The 17,139-nt window shown below is 43.1% G+C and overlaps 1 protein-coding gene across 1 annotated transcript in view; it reads right to left on the reverse strand.

The window, feature by feature from the left end:
• The window catches only part of TES (testin LIM domain protein), a 181,994-nt gene extending 167,008 nt beyond the window's left edge, over window positions 1–14,986 (reverse strand). Inside the window, exon 1 of the mRNA XM_085653156.1 lies at window positions 14,785–14,986. Coding sequence (XP_085509282.1) covers window positions 14,785–14,811 — 27 coding nt within the window. The 5' untranslated portion in view covers window positions 14,812–14,986. The remainder of the gene's footprint in view (window positions 1–14,784) is intronic.
• Between the last annotated feature and the right edge of the window lie 2,153 nt (window positions 14,987–17,139).

Raw genomic sequence — 17,139 nt, forward strand, 5'->3', positions numbered from 1 at the left:
GATAACCAAGTTGTGCCACAACATAACAAAAATAAAAGAACACTTGAAGACAGTGACAGTGCAAGCAAAAAGGGTCAGAAGAGGTGACAATTGGCCGAGTGTTGTGAAGAGGCTAAAGTATCATTTCAAAACAGTTAATCAAGAACCTGATCAAGTAAACAAAATTTCTAGTCAGTCGGGGACATCTGCTGAACAGCCCAAAGTCAAAGATTGAGAATAATGAACAATAAATTCAAGGGTCCCGACTGGACCCAAGTAATTCTTGAAGAATTAGAGAATCTAGATTTGAATGAAGAAATTGATGGAAGAAATAATTGCAGAACAGAATATCGAAGTAGTGAGACCAACCTAAAAAACTTCTCAAAGGAATTTTTAATTCCACAAGTAAATCGAAAGTATAGAAGAGAAATCTTCTTGACTGACTGATGATAGGGCTGCTAGAAAACCGAAAGGAAATTGTGTACAAAAATGTTGTAGAATATGCATATGTAGTATATTTTTAGTACTCATCGTTTGGTTAGTAGGACAGTGGCCATCCCTTATTTGATGGTTACAAAAGAAAGGAATAGCACCAAGATGAATGAGAAAGTAGCTAACATTAAAGGAAATAGGGTAGCATTAGAAGCACAAGATGAGAATAAGACAAAACGAGACAAAGTAGATTCAGAAGCACCAGATGAGTGAGACATTTTGCACACTGTGACAGACAATGACACTGCTTTAAATGTATTTACAAAGTTATTAGTGCAGTACGTGGACACTATGAAAATTAGTGATTGTTAAGTGTGTATGAAATTACCAGCACAAGTAGCAGAAGGTGTGACGTATCATCATATTCCATTTACATATGGTATATCTTGTAGTGTTTTAGCAAGTTTGTTTTATAGAACAGGAAAACTACAATATTATTATTCTAATGTAGATGTGATTTTTTACGAGGTTCCTATGCGAACGAGCATAAACCCAGTTCTTAGTACTAAAGACGCACAGTTTATGGGAGAATATTTTCTAACAATGAAGACAACAGATATAGCCGAAGCACACAAGCACAATTTAACATGTAAATTACACGAAGAAGAAAATATATTTTTAACTTAGTTGAGCAAAGGAGACAGGTCTTCCAGAGAAGGGCTTCTGAACCAAAACCACATACCTCAGTGGGCTGAGAAAGATGAAATTTATAAAACTGGCAAGACTCATGCTGCTATGTCCTTGGACTTTGAAAAGAAAGGGAAGATCTGCCTCCATAGATTAAAGACTGAATATAACAATGTATTTATTGGTTTCAGTGAATGCGAACATAATTTCTTAGTTATTGGGGGATGGGGACTAAAGTGTGGAACAGATCCAGTATTTCCTGGAATTTATTACGTGTGTGGCAATAAAGCTTATTTCAGGTTGCCTGATCATTGGTACAGGAGTTGCTATTTTGGAATAGTATTCCCAAAGGTGTACCATGTGAAAAGAATCACTGGAAGCAACGAAGACGCAAAGGAACTAACACGTATAAAAAGAGCTAGTTTTTCTGAAATAGTAGGTGACATTTTCAGTGCATCGATACCTTCAGTGGGAGTAATTCTGAATTCCCGAAAAATTTGTCAGCTGTCTACAGTAGTAGATCGGTTATCTACTGACACTGCTGGAGGATTCTTGATGATCAATACAGAAATGGTTGCGATCAGATCTATGGTTTTGCAAAATCGACTTGCTCTGGATATATTATTGGCAAAAGAGGGCGGAGTCTGTAAAATGCTGAAGACGCAACATTGTCGCACCTACATACTGGATAAAAGTGTTGAAATTGGAAGATATATTAAAAACATTACGAAATTGGAAAAGGAATTAAAACCACTGGAAGTTGAGAGTGTATGGAAGAAATTAACAAATAGTATTACTACAGTAGGGAGCTGGTTTTCTGACATAGGCAAGAGCATAATAGGGCAAATAATACTGCCCATTTTAGGGATAACATTGTTAGTCCTAGCAATAATGACATGGTTGAAATGTTGCAAGAAAAGGGTATGAAGTAAATGAAAGGAGTAAGAAAAGAAAGTATGAAGAGATACAACTTGAAGAATTGAAAGGAAATATATATAAAAGAATCAACCGTCAACAGTACAAAAATGCAATGAAAGAATGAGAAAGTTGAAGAAGAAAGTGAGATGTGCTAAAGTTGGCATCAGATTTAGTGATGGGAATTTAGTGATGGGAATTGATGGAGCAAGGACTCGTATAAAAGAGACTTGCTTGGAAGCAATCCTCTCAAATAACTTGTAATACCGTAATAATTGTGTTCGTAAATATAAATAAACGCACCAGAAAATCCGCACACAGAATCTAGGGGAAGCTTGCCTATGTGTATTACTAACAAGTAACCCGTGTGTCTCTCAAATGGCCGCTAAATGCGGGTTCTGCATTGCGCATGCGTCTACTGCATCTACGCAGTATGACGTACTATCACTTGTAGGGAAATCTTTGCAGCTGCGCAGTTGCCTTTAAAATGGCCGCTTGAAACTCACATGATAATGCGCATGTCTTGCTAAAACCAAACCATGTAAGTTTACTAAAAGGCTAATGCAAAAGATTTATAGAAGTAAAGAGGAATAGAGTAGAGATAAGTTGTATACAGTGAAATCATTTATATTTGATTTTAATTCTCTCTTTCCTTGACCTCTCTATTAGTTCGTATTTGGGCCTCCGTTCAGGACTGAAGCTTGCACATCATGTGACCACTCCACATGCGCAGTTGAAATTACCTAGGAGCTGTGGTGCAAAGCCTTGTCTGTCATCCAAAAGTAGAAAAGAAACATGTCCTGAGAACAAGCGTGATGTCCTGAGAACTAAAGAAATTTTAATAAAACTGTATACTTTGGATTGATTAATTTATGAATACGGGTGGGAAATAAAGCATGGGAAAGTAAATTAAGGGGAGGGAACATAGAACAATGAGCTTAAAGAAAAGTATTAAACATAGCATGGTATGATGATCATATCCCCTTTCCTTGTCCAATCAGAGTTAGGAGTTTTGTAAATTCGAAACATTCAGGAGTGGTACATGTCATTAGAGAGGTATAATAGAGGTAGTTTAGTTAGATTAGTTACCAAAGAGAGACGGAGAATGCTGAGAGACTGAGATGCTGTTCGAAATTTGAGAAAATACTGAAGAAGATCCAAGTCCAGACTTAGAACTTTTGAGCCAATTAATTAGAGAACATCACAGAAGTATCAAGGAGGCTCCTAATTAGAGAACACCAGGGAAGAATCGAGGAGGCACATATTAGAGAACATCGCGGAAGAATCGAGGAGGAAAATAGCATCAGAGAGGGGTGCGGCACAGGCGCCGTATCTAGAAGAGGTCATCTGTCCTGAATCCTGTCCTGAGCTTTGGTCGCCTGATCTGTCTCAGGGGGCTCTTCCCAATTCCCTGGCCAAGGGGTTGATTTTCACACCATACTAGGTAAATATAATTCTGTCTAGTATTGTCAATGTACTGTTCTTTCGTTTCCCCCTACACAGGTTCTGTCATCGTAATAATTTTGTTTAACGATTATCCTGACTGAATTATTTTCTCTTCCTCTCCTTGTCAAAGACAGTGTTCTAACTGTATTATGGTTCTTGGCTCACATTGAATTTATTAGATAAACAATTTAAACTCTCCCGAGTCTGTGGTTATTCAATAAACGTTTATTATATGTAATATTTCACCTATTTAGCTAACTAAATGGTCCATTGACCGGAGGAAAATACATTGGATCAAGAGGTTTGGTAAGAAATATTCAGATAAAATTCATCATACAGGTATTAGCACAATAAATTGACACCAGCTGTATTTACTAGCCTACATGAATGAGTGTGTTTATGGGCCCAAGTGAATGTATAGTAAGTGTGTACCTGAGGTTGGTAACCTGCTGGATCAGGGGTCTTTGGTGAATTCCACAACAATAATATTGTTGTCAGGTTGTCTTCTTCGACAAACACTTCAAAGTACTAAGCTATTAAGTAGCAAAATTACAATTTCTAGCTTTGATGAACCAGCGCTTCTGTTCTTTTCATAAATGAACAATTGTATAATATCTCACCCGTGCGGAGCTGGCGTAGTAATACTCGGCGGAATTTCACGGAGTTCCGTGGCTGGCAGAGTCACTTATTCCCCCCAGTCTCCCCTGCATCACCCCTGTTAAACCCTCGGCCCCTCATCCAGCTAAACCCCACGGCACCCACCTCCCACTAAACCCCCTGGAAAACTTTGCATTCCAAACGGAGTGTGGGTTTTTAGAAGTTCGCAAACTTTGCTGGCGGAGTGGATTTATCAGCCCAGCCTTAATAATATCTGTGAAACTTATTCAGCCGAGAGAAAGTTTATTTCAATAGGTGCATATGTGAACTGGGTTGCAATCTTGCATATTTTTGGTGGGGTCTAGCCTGCTCAGGGAGACTTTGGCTTCCAGTCTTGAACTGAAATACCATTTTGTTAACGATTTACTTCAGAGACAGGTAAAGTGCAGAGTGCCATCCTGCGCGACCTCAACAACACACATCAGTAAACACGTTTCTGCCGCGTATCCACCATGGTAGGACCTTTCTCCTTCACCCATTGCGACGCCGACACCGTCACCTTAAAAAAAAACCTGACGCATGCCACCCCCACCACTTCACACCAACTGTCCGCCATGCATCTCAATGTCCAATCCTTTGGTAAACACTCCACTAAAATCTGGGACCTCCTCAACAGCAGCATATCAACCTTCTCTTCCTGACCGAAACGTGGCTCAACCCAGCCCCCAACACGGATATCACCACAGCCATCCCGCTCGCCTACCAAATCATACACCAGGACCAAACCCACAAACCAAGTGGAGGACTTGCGATCATCTACAAAAACACGATTGCCTGCACCACCTCTGTGGACTCTGAAACCAACCTCATGGAACACCTACACTTCAAAATATGGACTACAACATCACCCATAAGGGAACCCTCGCCTACCACCCCTGAGCGGAATTCTGCAACCACATCCCAAACTTCATCGCTCCCTTCTCCATCAGATCTACCAACTACATCCTCCTCGGGATCTCAATTTCCACCTGGAAGACACCATAGACCCTAACTCCTTGGCCCTCCTCGACAGCCTCAGACTCATACACCTCATCCAAGGACCAACCCACACAGCAGGCCACACCCTCAACGTTTTTTCTCCTCCAGCAACCGGATCACCAATGCCCACACAACGCAGCTCACATGGTCCGACCACTACATCATACATTTCAAGATACCCGCCCATCAAGCCACCCCACCAGAAAGCACCATCAAGACACTGGGGCAAAATATTCTAATAAAATTGCACCAATATCCTTCAGCGATGTCTACCAACCACTCAAGGAACTTAAATGTCGACACCAAGCTCTTCAGTAAATGGCTCACCGGCTACACTGACCCCACCAGAAAGAAGACCTACAAAAACAACAAACGACCCAGCTGGATACGAGCAACCTCAAGGAGTACAAGCACCACTGCAAACAACTTGCAAAAAAATGGAGACCCGACAAAGAGTCCACAGCAAGGTCCACATACAAATCCGCCCTCAACCTCTGCCACCAACAACTAAGAGACACAAAGAAAAAGGCCCTAACTCTCAGGCTCGAAACCAGCTCCAACAATGGTACAGAATTTTTCACCATCGTCAAGGAGCTCTCCAATCTTACAGCTGCCAACGACATCATCCCATCCCAAGCACTACAACACATTCAACCCACAGCATACAGACAGGCACTCCCTGACCAGCCAGACACTTCCTCCATTGCCAAACAGCAGCTAAGCCACTGGAAGCCCCTCTCCAATGAAGAAACCAAAGCCCTGATAAAAATCATCCACTCACATCCATGCCCCACTTCATATACAACCTTGGATAAAACAACCGCCTTGTGCTCACCGCTATCACCAACACCTCCATAAACTGCCACCTGCAGAATCAACACCCTATTGAAACAACCAAAAGCCGACCCAAACACCCTCAGTAGCTACAAACCCATCTTGCTCTTACCTTTTCTAGCTATAGTCATGGAGAAAGCCATCAATACCCAACTCGCAGACCACCTAGAACTCCAACTCCTAGATAGCTCTCAATCAGGCTTTCACACCAACCGCAGCACAGAGACAGCCCTCATTGCAGCCACCAATGACAAAAGAAGCATCGACTGAGGAAAAACGGCTGCACTCCCCGCCCACTCCGCAGCTTTTGATAAGGTCTCCCACACGATATCTTCCTTCCTCGAAGACATAACTCAACTAGTTAGACTCATCCCTACACCTCAGAACCAATGAAACTCATCTGTGGACTCCCTCAAGGATCGCTGCTCATGCCAACACTCTTCAACATCCACTGTAAATGAGACAGAAGGGTTATAGTGTCAATCCTGAATTTTTATATTGCAAAGGTAATAGGAGAAGCAAAGAAAGTGTGTCAGGAAATTGGAGAGAAGTGTAACAAATACAAAAAGACTAATAATCCCATTACCTACCAGTAAACTTCATTCTACCGATTACACTTTCTTATCCCACTACTTAGCTGAAGCTGTTCACCCTCCCTAAGGCACATCGAAGCGGGAGACAAAGGTAGAGGAAGCCACCTACTTAGCTGCTTGACTAATCTGACAGATGGATCTTTAACATGCCTTTGTGCAAGAAGTATCTATACAATAAGTCAAATCACCCTGCACTGAACTGAGCAAGAGAGAGCCTGGGGATTCATTGGCAATGCAGATTAATGAACTGATCTATTGAGAGAGCAGAAGCCTTATACTCCTTCAGAACGCAGCTAAAATTGACAGAAAGCTATTGGAGAGACAACAGTTCAAAGAACTGAAAAGATAGATATGGACTGCTCTAACATTATTAAAGGGATGAGAAACCTCCTCCTTCACTGAACCACAGGAGGAGGGGAGAAAGTAAGGCAGCCTAACTTACATGCCAAAATTTCGGATGGAGCTGAAACACTGGTCGCTTCAGAAAACACACAAGTATGAGGTTGTGATGGACAAAGAGCCCAAGCCACCCAAGCCATAGGCAGAAGTAACAGCCATAAGGAAAAACATCTTAAAAGTCAAAAAACGTAAGCACAACCTCAGACATAGGCTGAAATGAAAACTTTTTTAAAGGTCCAAAGATAAGCATCTGATTCAACAGGAACCAACTAAGAGAAATACCATTCAAGAGAAGCTTATCTAGAACCTCTGTGGCATTTTGTAAGACTTTCTCGAAACCCCCTGCAAGATTCCTGAATGGAAGCTGCCAAGGCGGAGAAAAGACTGGACTATTCCAATCTTCTCTTTTCAATATGCAAGCGGACAGGTAAAGACTCAGGTAAGAGACCAGCGAGAGAAAGACGACTACTAGTGATGCATGTTCAAGCTCCATTTCAGGGCTACCACCATGTATAAAAGTAGGAGAAATCGCCCTATTTGAGGCCAGAGAGGAAATCCTTATGATGTCGGCTCACCCCTGCCCAGCTGAATGAAAATCCCAGAGATCAGGAAAAAGACCATAAAAGACAGAGCAGATGAAGAGACCAAGAGAACACAGGGCATTCATTACATCTCAGGTCATCAGATACTTGGCGATGAAGCGGGATATGAGAGCATATTTGGATCCTGCAAACAAGTAACCTGAGCGGTGGGGAAGGGCATAACTGCTGCATACCTCTGCAAAGATAATTAGAGCCAGGCAGAAGTTGTGTGATGATGGACTCACCCCTCTCAAATGGTTCACTCACACTGTCCACCCCACAAATGTGAAAAGCCAACAGGACTTAAAAATGCTGCTCTACCCAGCACCCAATATGGAACTCAAGGACAGGAAAGCCTTCCAACACATCCAAAACGGTCTGTAGATGTACAATGTTGTGACTGTATTATCCATGCTAAGGAAGGACCACCTGACCCGGCAGGAGAAAAACAATTAGTGAAGAGCACAGAGAACTGCTGAGAGTTCCCTTCAAATAGAGCAGTGGAACTGCTCCAAAGGCAGACAACATCCCTGCACTGAGCAGGCCTTTATATTTACACTCCATCCCAAAGGATGACTTTCAAAGTCACAACCACCAGTGCAGACTAAGAGAGAGGCACATCTTGGTCAAGGTTTGTCAGCAGAAGTCACAACTGTATTGCACCCCGCTGGTCGAAGGGACACAACACTCAACATCTTTGGAAGATGAAAATGATGATGAAGCACAAGCTGGACCAGAGAGGCAGTTATGGCCACTGCACTACAATAGAAAGGCAGCCTGCAGAACAAGGAAATGAACAAACCATATAGATAGTTAAGCCAAGGCCTTTTTTTGTGCCACTCCCCGGATCCTATTGGCAGAGACTGATTATGCCCATCTGAATCCCTAGATAATCGCTGGGTGAAGCAGATTCTAGGATCGAAAAAAGTCAGACATGTTGCTCCTAGGTCAGGAAGAAAGACAGCACCCAACGAAGTGTGGAAATGCGCCCCAATGAACTCCAGATTCTGGGAGGGAGGGCCAGATCCTGTAATTTAAATATGAAGAATATGACTAACAGGAAGGAGATAAAAACAGAGGACAATGAACACTCACCCAACATGGCTGCTTGCCACACAACATCAAATAGGACAGACCCTGCATTGCACAGGGCCAAGAGGGGGAGACAATTCAGCAGAACTTGTGTCCACAGGCTCTGCCCCTACCCCTTTTTGACAGGGGCAAATAGCATATCTGCATGGTCCGGAAGTCAGACAGTAATGATGCCAGGCACTTTCCAGAAGTCAAAAGATGCAGACATACACACACACACACACACACAATGGCTGTCCTACACACCATCAGGCACCACAGTTATGCTGGAAGACGAGAAAACACCCTAAACACACTATGGTGCAATTTCTGTCTGCAAGTTCACACAAAAACATCGGGGCAGGCTGCGGGCATTTCTCCCCTTTTATGGTCCCTCCAAGTGATTGAGGAGACCAAAGTAAAAATGGGGGTGGTGGTTGACTTGCTTTTTTTTTTTTTTTTTAATTACTAATTTAGGTAGGTCGGTGCTATTGTAGGAAGTGGACCATTCTTAATTAAGTAGGGACAGTGATCTGGAAATGTTGAGAAGGTGAAGGAACAGTTTTCACAAGGAGTTAAAAATCTTCAATGAGCACTATGTAGCACTTGGTAAAAGATAACAGACTATAACAGACTATTGGATCTTTATACGTCTTTCCTTTCTTGTTGAATAAATGTATTTGCCTAAATGGCTGAACTACTAGTTTCACTGGCATTCGGGCAATGGAAAAAGGGTACACACTGGTTTACCATGAAGGGCACATTCCCATTCCAACAGTACTCCAAAGAAAAAGTGTGGTGGACTTGTAAGAAATGTGTCATGCTTAATGACAGCAAATGGTTGTAACACAAAGTAAAGAATGCAGGAGTTGCGAGACAGCTGCAGCGTGCAAGGAGGACGCACAGCTATAGGTGTGCATCAGCTGATAGTCAACAGTTTCCACACAGGGCCCACTATTCCCTGCATGCCTGTAAAACCTCTTATGGGAGACAGATGGAGGCATTTATGAGAGTGTGGGAAAAGAAGTTGTTATATTGGCAGTTGACTCATCGAGTGTCATATTCATTTTATCAATAGGTTTGTAGCATACAGCATGCTGAGTGCTATACCACTTCAAAGACTTTCAGAGAGAACAGAAAGTGAAATAACTCAATGATTGAACATATGCCTTACCCAAGATTGGAATATGTTTGCGATTTGAAATATATTCCCTAGTAGTCCCTAGATGCAATGTGAAAATGGAAAAGCAATAGTAAAAGTGCTCTGGTTCTTTATTATTTAACACATGCTGTACAGTTGGGCTGGCCACTGTCTTTGACATATATTCGTATTGTGCTGGCCATGTCAGGATTTGGCCATGTCAGGATTTGCCAAGGTCAACTAGGACATCTGTTTAATATCAGTCATGCTGCTGAGGTCAAGCACGTTCCTTGCCATCAGTGAATGAACACTGCTGCGCAATATGCTCTGACAGGTATCTCAATTGTTATTTGAGAAAAATAATTACTATTTAACAGAGCATCATGTCTGAAGTGTGTCCTTTTGAATCTGTGTGTCAGAAGTCATGTCTGCACGGATATCCCCTGTGGCCTAGGAGGGCTAGAAAGAAGACATGAGGGGTTAAAGTTTTGTAATAAGGACCTGTAAGGGCTAAATCAGAAGGACACGTTGCAGAATATAAGTCTTCGCATCCTTTCTGAGATGCAATTGGTGTTCAGCATGGTTGCATTATTGCTTGAACACAGGAAGAATTTCAGTATAATGTAAAGTTAAAGTACAGATTAGTATCCCATACTAACCTGACCCTGGAGCTTCTGAATCCTTTGTGGTTAAAGCATTTGAACAGTCGAGTGTGGTTCTTGACAGCGGTTGAGGGTTCTTGATATGTGGGCAATCAATGTACCCTAAGCAAAGAGGAAAATCCAGAAAATTCCCTCTGAACTTGCCCTCTTCGATCTATGCATAGGAAGAATGACTTGGGATCTGCAAAATGTGATGGCAACATGTAATTTAATCTTACAGATGGATGGTTGTGAGATTCTAATTGTATTCCCAGTGGCATTTAATATTGATGCATTGCTTCTCCAAAAGCATACAATTAATGGTTTGAGGGGTTTCCTTCTTCGGTGTAATGTGAGTAGAGATTGGTGGGAGATCCATGATGGGGTCCTTGCTAATTTTAAATCTCTCAGAAAAGTGTAGTATTGCAATGTGGTCCATTGCAAAACCCTTGCTTTCTTGTGAGCCATCCTTAACGAGAGGAGGTTTTGCACAAGTATGTATATAGGACAGATTCACGTGTGTACAAGATTGGGTTGTGTGTTAATTTTGAAGCTAGTGTCGTACTTTTATGGTGTCCACAGGTGTGGGATCTCAGATCAATGCCACACAGATCATGGAGTGTGGTGTGAAGGTGCCTCATTTTAGTGGGTGTGTTCCCCTTTGGTTTTTACTCTTCCTTGCAACATTCAGTTGTTTATGTTGGTGCTTTAGGTGTTTAATTTGTTCTGCACAATACCTGTATTTAGAGCATGTTATCCGAACGTGTTGTTTATCACCAACAACTACATTGTAGGGGGGTTTGCATATTGATGGGTGGCTATATTAAAGATGCTTTTACATTGAACTAGATTTAGCAATTGTCCACGTCAGTGTTACAGTTCTTTGAATGAGGTGCGAGTACATTTTGTGTGACTTTTTTTGCTTTATTTCAGTGATCACTTTTTTGGGCAGGCACGACCAAAGAAATGAGTTGCTAATCATAGGACTACAACTGTGTTAGTGATGGTGAATATGGTGTAATCACCATCTGCTAGCCTGTTTGTTCAAAGTATAAACCGCTTTCTACAGCCGAAGGCACGGACACTGCACCTTTCCTTCTTTTGCTCATCTGGCCTTTACTTCATCAGGCACGGAGCAGGATTCTCTGCAACACACTCTAAAACACGTTCATGAACATTTAATGTTACACGACGTACATAGACAGGAAGGTGCTATTCACCCAGCTGAGCCATTGGTTGGCTCCAACCAAAACTGCACAGCTCAATGTCTTATATCTTTAAACTAGGTGCTCAGTATGACACAAAATATATCACGAGAGCAGAGGACAGAAGGAGTGATGAATAAATCTGGGTTAGTGTTTAAAATCATGGTGCAATAGGCTTCTATTTACGTGGGGTATATGGATTGCCACGTTGCTTGTGGGATATGAGTAGTTCGAGCTTCCAGCAGTTCGCATTCCTCATTGTCTTACTTTACCGTGTCAGAAGCATTCAGTATACATCCAAAGTTGTGAAACACGAACAGAAATTATCTGGAAGGTGGAGAAGTTATTTTTGCAAGCCACTATCAGAAAGTGTAGCGACTGCAATCTTTAACACACGATAGGAATATGGACAGACACAATCTCAAGGAACTTCTTGAGTGACTACTATAAACAAATTAGCTGGCTTGTCTTTTCATCTTAAAAAAAATTCTCCTTCTCATAGAGAGTCTACGTTTGCTTATCTTAGATTCATCATGCTGAGGAAACTTGGCATTAGGATAGCGTGGGCTTCATTAAAGCATTAGCTGACTAACAAAAAAGCCAGCTGACTATCCAAGCAGACTGAACCAAGCCTGACCAAACAAACTGGCACTTGGACCAGTACTGGCTGAACAGATTGACCCAAGAATCGAGGCTTAAGTGTTGATATTAGTTTCTGCCTCTCAACTCCTGGGAGCAATTGTTAGACTACATCCCTGGTAGGGGACAACGCCAGATGTATCTCCCCCTCCTCCCATGGGATTTCGCGCTCATATAAGTTTCAAATCTATGAGAAGTTAAGAGTCATTGAACCCTAATGAGATCAGACAGCAAAGTTTGTTTCCATGCAATGTAAAAATCATGAGAACAAGTAATACGGTGTTGAAATCGTGCAACTTGAAGATTGGTATATTTAAAGGGAAAAAGTAATTGTTGCAAATGCTTTGTGACTTCACTACTCTCATTGGACACTGTCACAAAGGCATGAAAGGATGAGCACATACAGCATCATCCCACACCCATGTATTGGGCAGCTATCTTCCTATCCTTAACTGGAAAATCCATGGTTCATGACAAAGTTTTAAAATATGTTCCATGTCGTCCTGAAAACCATTAGCATGGTAGCTAGGCCCGCCAGTAAAAATTACAGAGAAGATATGAAGGTGTGCAGTAACTTAAAGCAGGAAGCAAACAATAAATTAAGAGAGGTATAGGGTGAGAAATAAGGTAGTGCATTGGAGAGAGTTTTAGAATGAGGTTTGGGACGAGTCAGAGAATGGAGGTAGAGGATATATTGAGAGAGGTATTGGGTGAGATATAGGGTAGTGCATTGGAGATGCTGAAATTGAGATGAAAATAAATAAACAAAGATACATAAGTACATGGAAGGTATATAAGGAAGGTAATATATGTAGATATAAGTTGTACACTCGGAATGTCAAGTGTTGCTGTACTTTAAGCTAATTTGTTTTATATATATATATATTTATTTTATTTTGGGGGGTAATTCAATAGTGAAGCAATTATAATTGCATTTATATAGCACTTACTAGCCCTGACGAGGCGTCAATTTGCTTTTTCCGCAAGTAGCACGTTACTTCAGAACCCATAAAGGATTAGTGGTGAATTAGTATAGTGAAATATGAAATTCATTTGGAGTGCTGGACATGTTAGTCTGTTATTTGGATTGAAAAGGATAGTGGAAGGATAGAAGAGGGAAGAATTTAGAATTTCTTTTGAGCTCCTAGCAGTAGGAGGAGTCTTGGGATGAGCAAAACGGAGGTGGAGGGGTAAGAGTCAGAGCGAAAGGTTTAAAAAGGCGTTTGGGAGATCAGACTAGTATAAGAGGTATGAGATGATGCAAGGAGGGGCAGAGTTGGAAAGAGTCTAGAGAGGGTTATTTTGGGGATCATAGTAGTGGTATGGGATTTGGGAGGAATGAGAGTGGAGGTAGAGGCTATATTGATAGAGGTATAATGTGAGGAATAGTGTAGTGCATTGGAAAGAGTAGTATAATGAGGTTTGAGATTAGTCAGAGTTGAAGGAGAGGATATATTAAGAGTGGTATAGGGTGAGAAATAGGGTGGTGCATTGGATATGCTGAATTAGAAGAAAAGTAATAAATATATTGATTCTTTTTTTGTAATTCAGTAGTGAAGCAATTTTGCAGATAGTTAGGATAAAAATATACTTATTTATGCAGTGAAATATATACACGTTAAACACAGAATAATATAACCATAAGTAATATGTACATTTGTTAAACAGGACTAACAAATATCTATATATTTAAAAACATAACTATTATACATGTTTATACAAAGGAATGAACATATATAGTCCAAATAAATGCTATATACACAGGGATATGCTGTATATAAATGTTTGAGTATGGTAGATAAGTGGGGAAGAGTCAACTCTTGTGTAGGTAGCTTACAGATTTGCTAACAATTTTGAGCATAGAGATAGGGGAAGAGACGGAGAGAGAGAGAGCGCCCACATTTTATAATGACACGCCAAGAAACATCATTACACTCAGAAATCCAAACAGATACTTTAAAGAAGTACATGAATATTAGATCACAATTATAGGTAGATGGTAAGTCCTCAAAAGCCTAATAGTTGACTCATGGTAAGTAAATCTTACAATATGGAAGGCAGAGTAACTGCCAATTAAACTTTTGTGAGGGTTTAAGCATAAATGACATATCACATGCAAATGTTTTCTATTAAAATACATTTTGGTACAACTCACTGACATTTCACATTGGATAACTAACAGAGTAGTTGCCAAGTTTCCCAGTTTCCTATGATCTAGCAGTGTGCAAAATTGAGTTTTAATACATGAAAGAGAGAATCTGGACCAGTTGGTTACAAAAATAAGTTCGTTTTGAGAAACGTATACATCTTGGGTTAGGATAGCTCCCTTCTAATATCCCGTGAACACATCTTCAACAGCTCCACTCTCTTTACAATTATCCATTCCCCACTTTTAAAAAGGTTAACGTAATCGACTTTAAAGAGGAAACCATTGGATTCCCCTTATATATATATAGATACCCCTGCAATGTTCTGGTTCCAGCGTGAACACCTGGTCATGCTTAAGGGCGTTGTCTGGGTAAGTGGATTTGGGCAGAAAGAGGTAAACAGAACGTAGTATTTGTTCACTTTAAAGTGCACGCTTACCTTTTTCATTTTGTTTTCTATGTCCATGTTCTTTGCAAGTTCGGTGGGAGTTGTTTTCCTTAAAGGTGAGCTCGGGACCAGGGAGCGCCTCCAAGCCTCTGAAGCAATGAGACACTCAGCCGCTCCTGCTCCTGTTTGATGCGGAAGTGTTAAGCTCCGCCGCTGCACGCCCTATCACTGAGTCAGAGTCTTGGAAACTTCCGACGGCCTGCAGCTGTACACAGGAAACAAAGGATCGAAAGCAGCCAATGGTCGGGCCGGGCACTAGCCTATGGGGGCGTGGTTTCAGAGTACTCGGCTGAGGAAACGCCTGCAGTGCAGCTTTAGCTCGATATGAGACTTGACAGCCTCCGGGTACGGTTAGCACCTCTCTGGATAAAACCCTGGCGTCCAGGGATATCCATTATCAGAGTGGACATCTGAAAAGAGCGAGTTTTTAAATTGCTTCCAGGGATATCCATTATCAGAGTGGACATCTGAAAAGAGCGAGTTTTTAAATTGCTTATACCTTCATTCAAAATATCTCTAATGCACCTTAGAAAAAATGAGGACTTACATACATTTAATGGTAGGTCTTTTTCGTCTTATTTTAGGTGGTCTGAGAGGCGGTTTGGATTACACCACGATTATCTGCAGCATCTGGACCGAAGCATGCGTACACTTAAATAATGCACGTATTGAACTTTTTTGCCTTTTATATAGCTGCCAAGTTTCCAGATGGCTTATGTGTGACACAGGCCCGGATTTTGGCATGGGCGAGATGCGGGCCAAGGCCGGGGTGCCAGTCTCCATAGGGCCATTAGGAGCTGTCTGTATTAAGGTGATTCAGATAGCAGAGTCTTCGTCACCTGGCTCCAGTCATTCACAAGAAAGTGCTTCGCTCATTTATTAAACATACTGAAGGCGCTGTTTTTAACACCCCATCACACTGCTTTCTTGCACTTTCACCCCCTGCGGACACACTATCAACCCCACCCTTTGACGTCGCGCACTTTAAATAAAGGCGCCGACACGAGCGGTATTTTACAAGCCGTCTTTATTCTTCTGGCCCGGCTTACAACTGGCGCGCGCACTCGCGCAGCCCCTTTTCCCCTCATCCGGCCATGCCTGACCCGGAAGTCCGGGACCTGGTCAGGAATGGCGACACGGCATCTCCCCCCTTTTGTAAATTGTCCTTTACCTTGGATCGTTGTTCTTTAAAGTTCTTCAATGAGTCTGACCGGCCTTCGAGTCGTCCTCTGCGGCCGGCGCGGAGGCTGTTGTTCTCTGGACTCATCCACGCTGATTATGCGAGGACGTTCTTTGCGACTGCCTGCTCCTGAATCTGAGGTGTCCGTGTCTCTGTCCGCTTCATCTTCTCAGCTGAAGAATTTTGGATTACACTTCTTGAAGTGTGATACGTTTCTTGTGGTCCTCTTTGTTGTGGAGGCTGCTGTGATCATGGTTCCTTTCTTCTTCACCACCTGTAGCGGGTGAGCATGATATCGGCTGTCGGCTTTAGCTCTCTGTTCCTGTTTCACTAAAACCCAATCTCCTTCTTGGATGCTGAATGTCTTTGTGTTGGACAGGCCACACGAAGGGCTGGCTCCCTCCCCGCATGACAGGGCCCCAGCCCAGGCCCACCAGGCGTGACCCACGAGAATCACCCGCACCCCGTCTCCCGACGGAATTCCTGCCCTCGGACCTCCATGTATCACGGACCCAAGCCACCACCGGCTCCCCCGGCCGGGTCAAGCCGCCATCTTGGGCCCTGCGCCACGAGGCCGCATGGCCTCCATCCGACCCTAACCCTGGGCCTGGCCGGCCCCGACATCCCGGCACCACCATCCACCCAGGAGGTGAGCGGACCACTTGGCAGGTCAATGGGAGAACGAAGCGCCAAGGACTCTCCCCCGCCAGGTGCCGATCGCCTCCAGCTCCCCCAGGCGCTGGCTCCACCCCCTGCTGGGTGTCTGGACACCTTCATCCCGGACCCTCCGACCTCCAAGTGCGAGGGTCCGGACATCAAAGGGCGCCTGCCCTATAACTGGGGCAGCTCCGGAGCAGGGGGGCAGTTGTATCCTGGAGTCGAGAGACACCGAGAGAACTCAGCCTTGACGGACTACTGGCGCTGCCGTAGCCCTACCTTGCGAACTATCGTCCTGCCTGCTGGCGCTGCCGCGGCCTTCTGCAACATCCATCCTCGTCGGGACCTGCTGGCGCTGCCGCGGACCGTTGTAACCACCACCTTCACCGGGACCTGCTGGCGCTGCCGCGGACCGTACCTCGACCATCTTCACCGGGACCTGCTGGCGCTGCCGCGGACCGTGTATCGACCATCTCCACCGGGACCTGCTGGCGCTGCCGCGGCCCGTA

Source organism: Triturus cristatus, chromosome 4_1 (assembly GCF_964204655.1).
Source record: "Triturus cristatus chromosome 4_1, aTriCri1.1, whole genome shotgun sequence".
NCBI classification, from domain to species: Eukaryota; Metazoa; Chordata; class Amphibia; order Caudata; family Salamandridae; genus Triturus; species Triturus cristatus.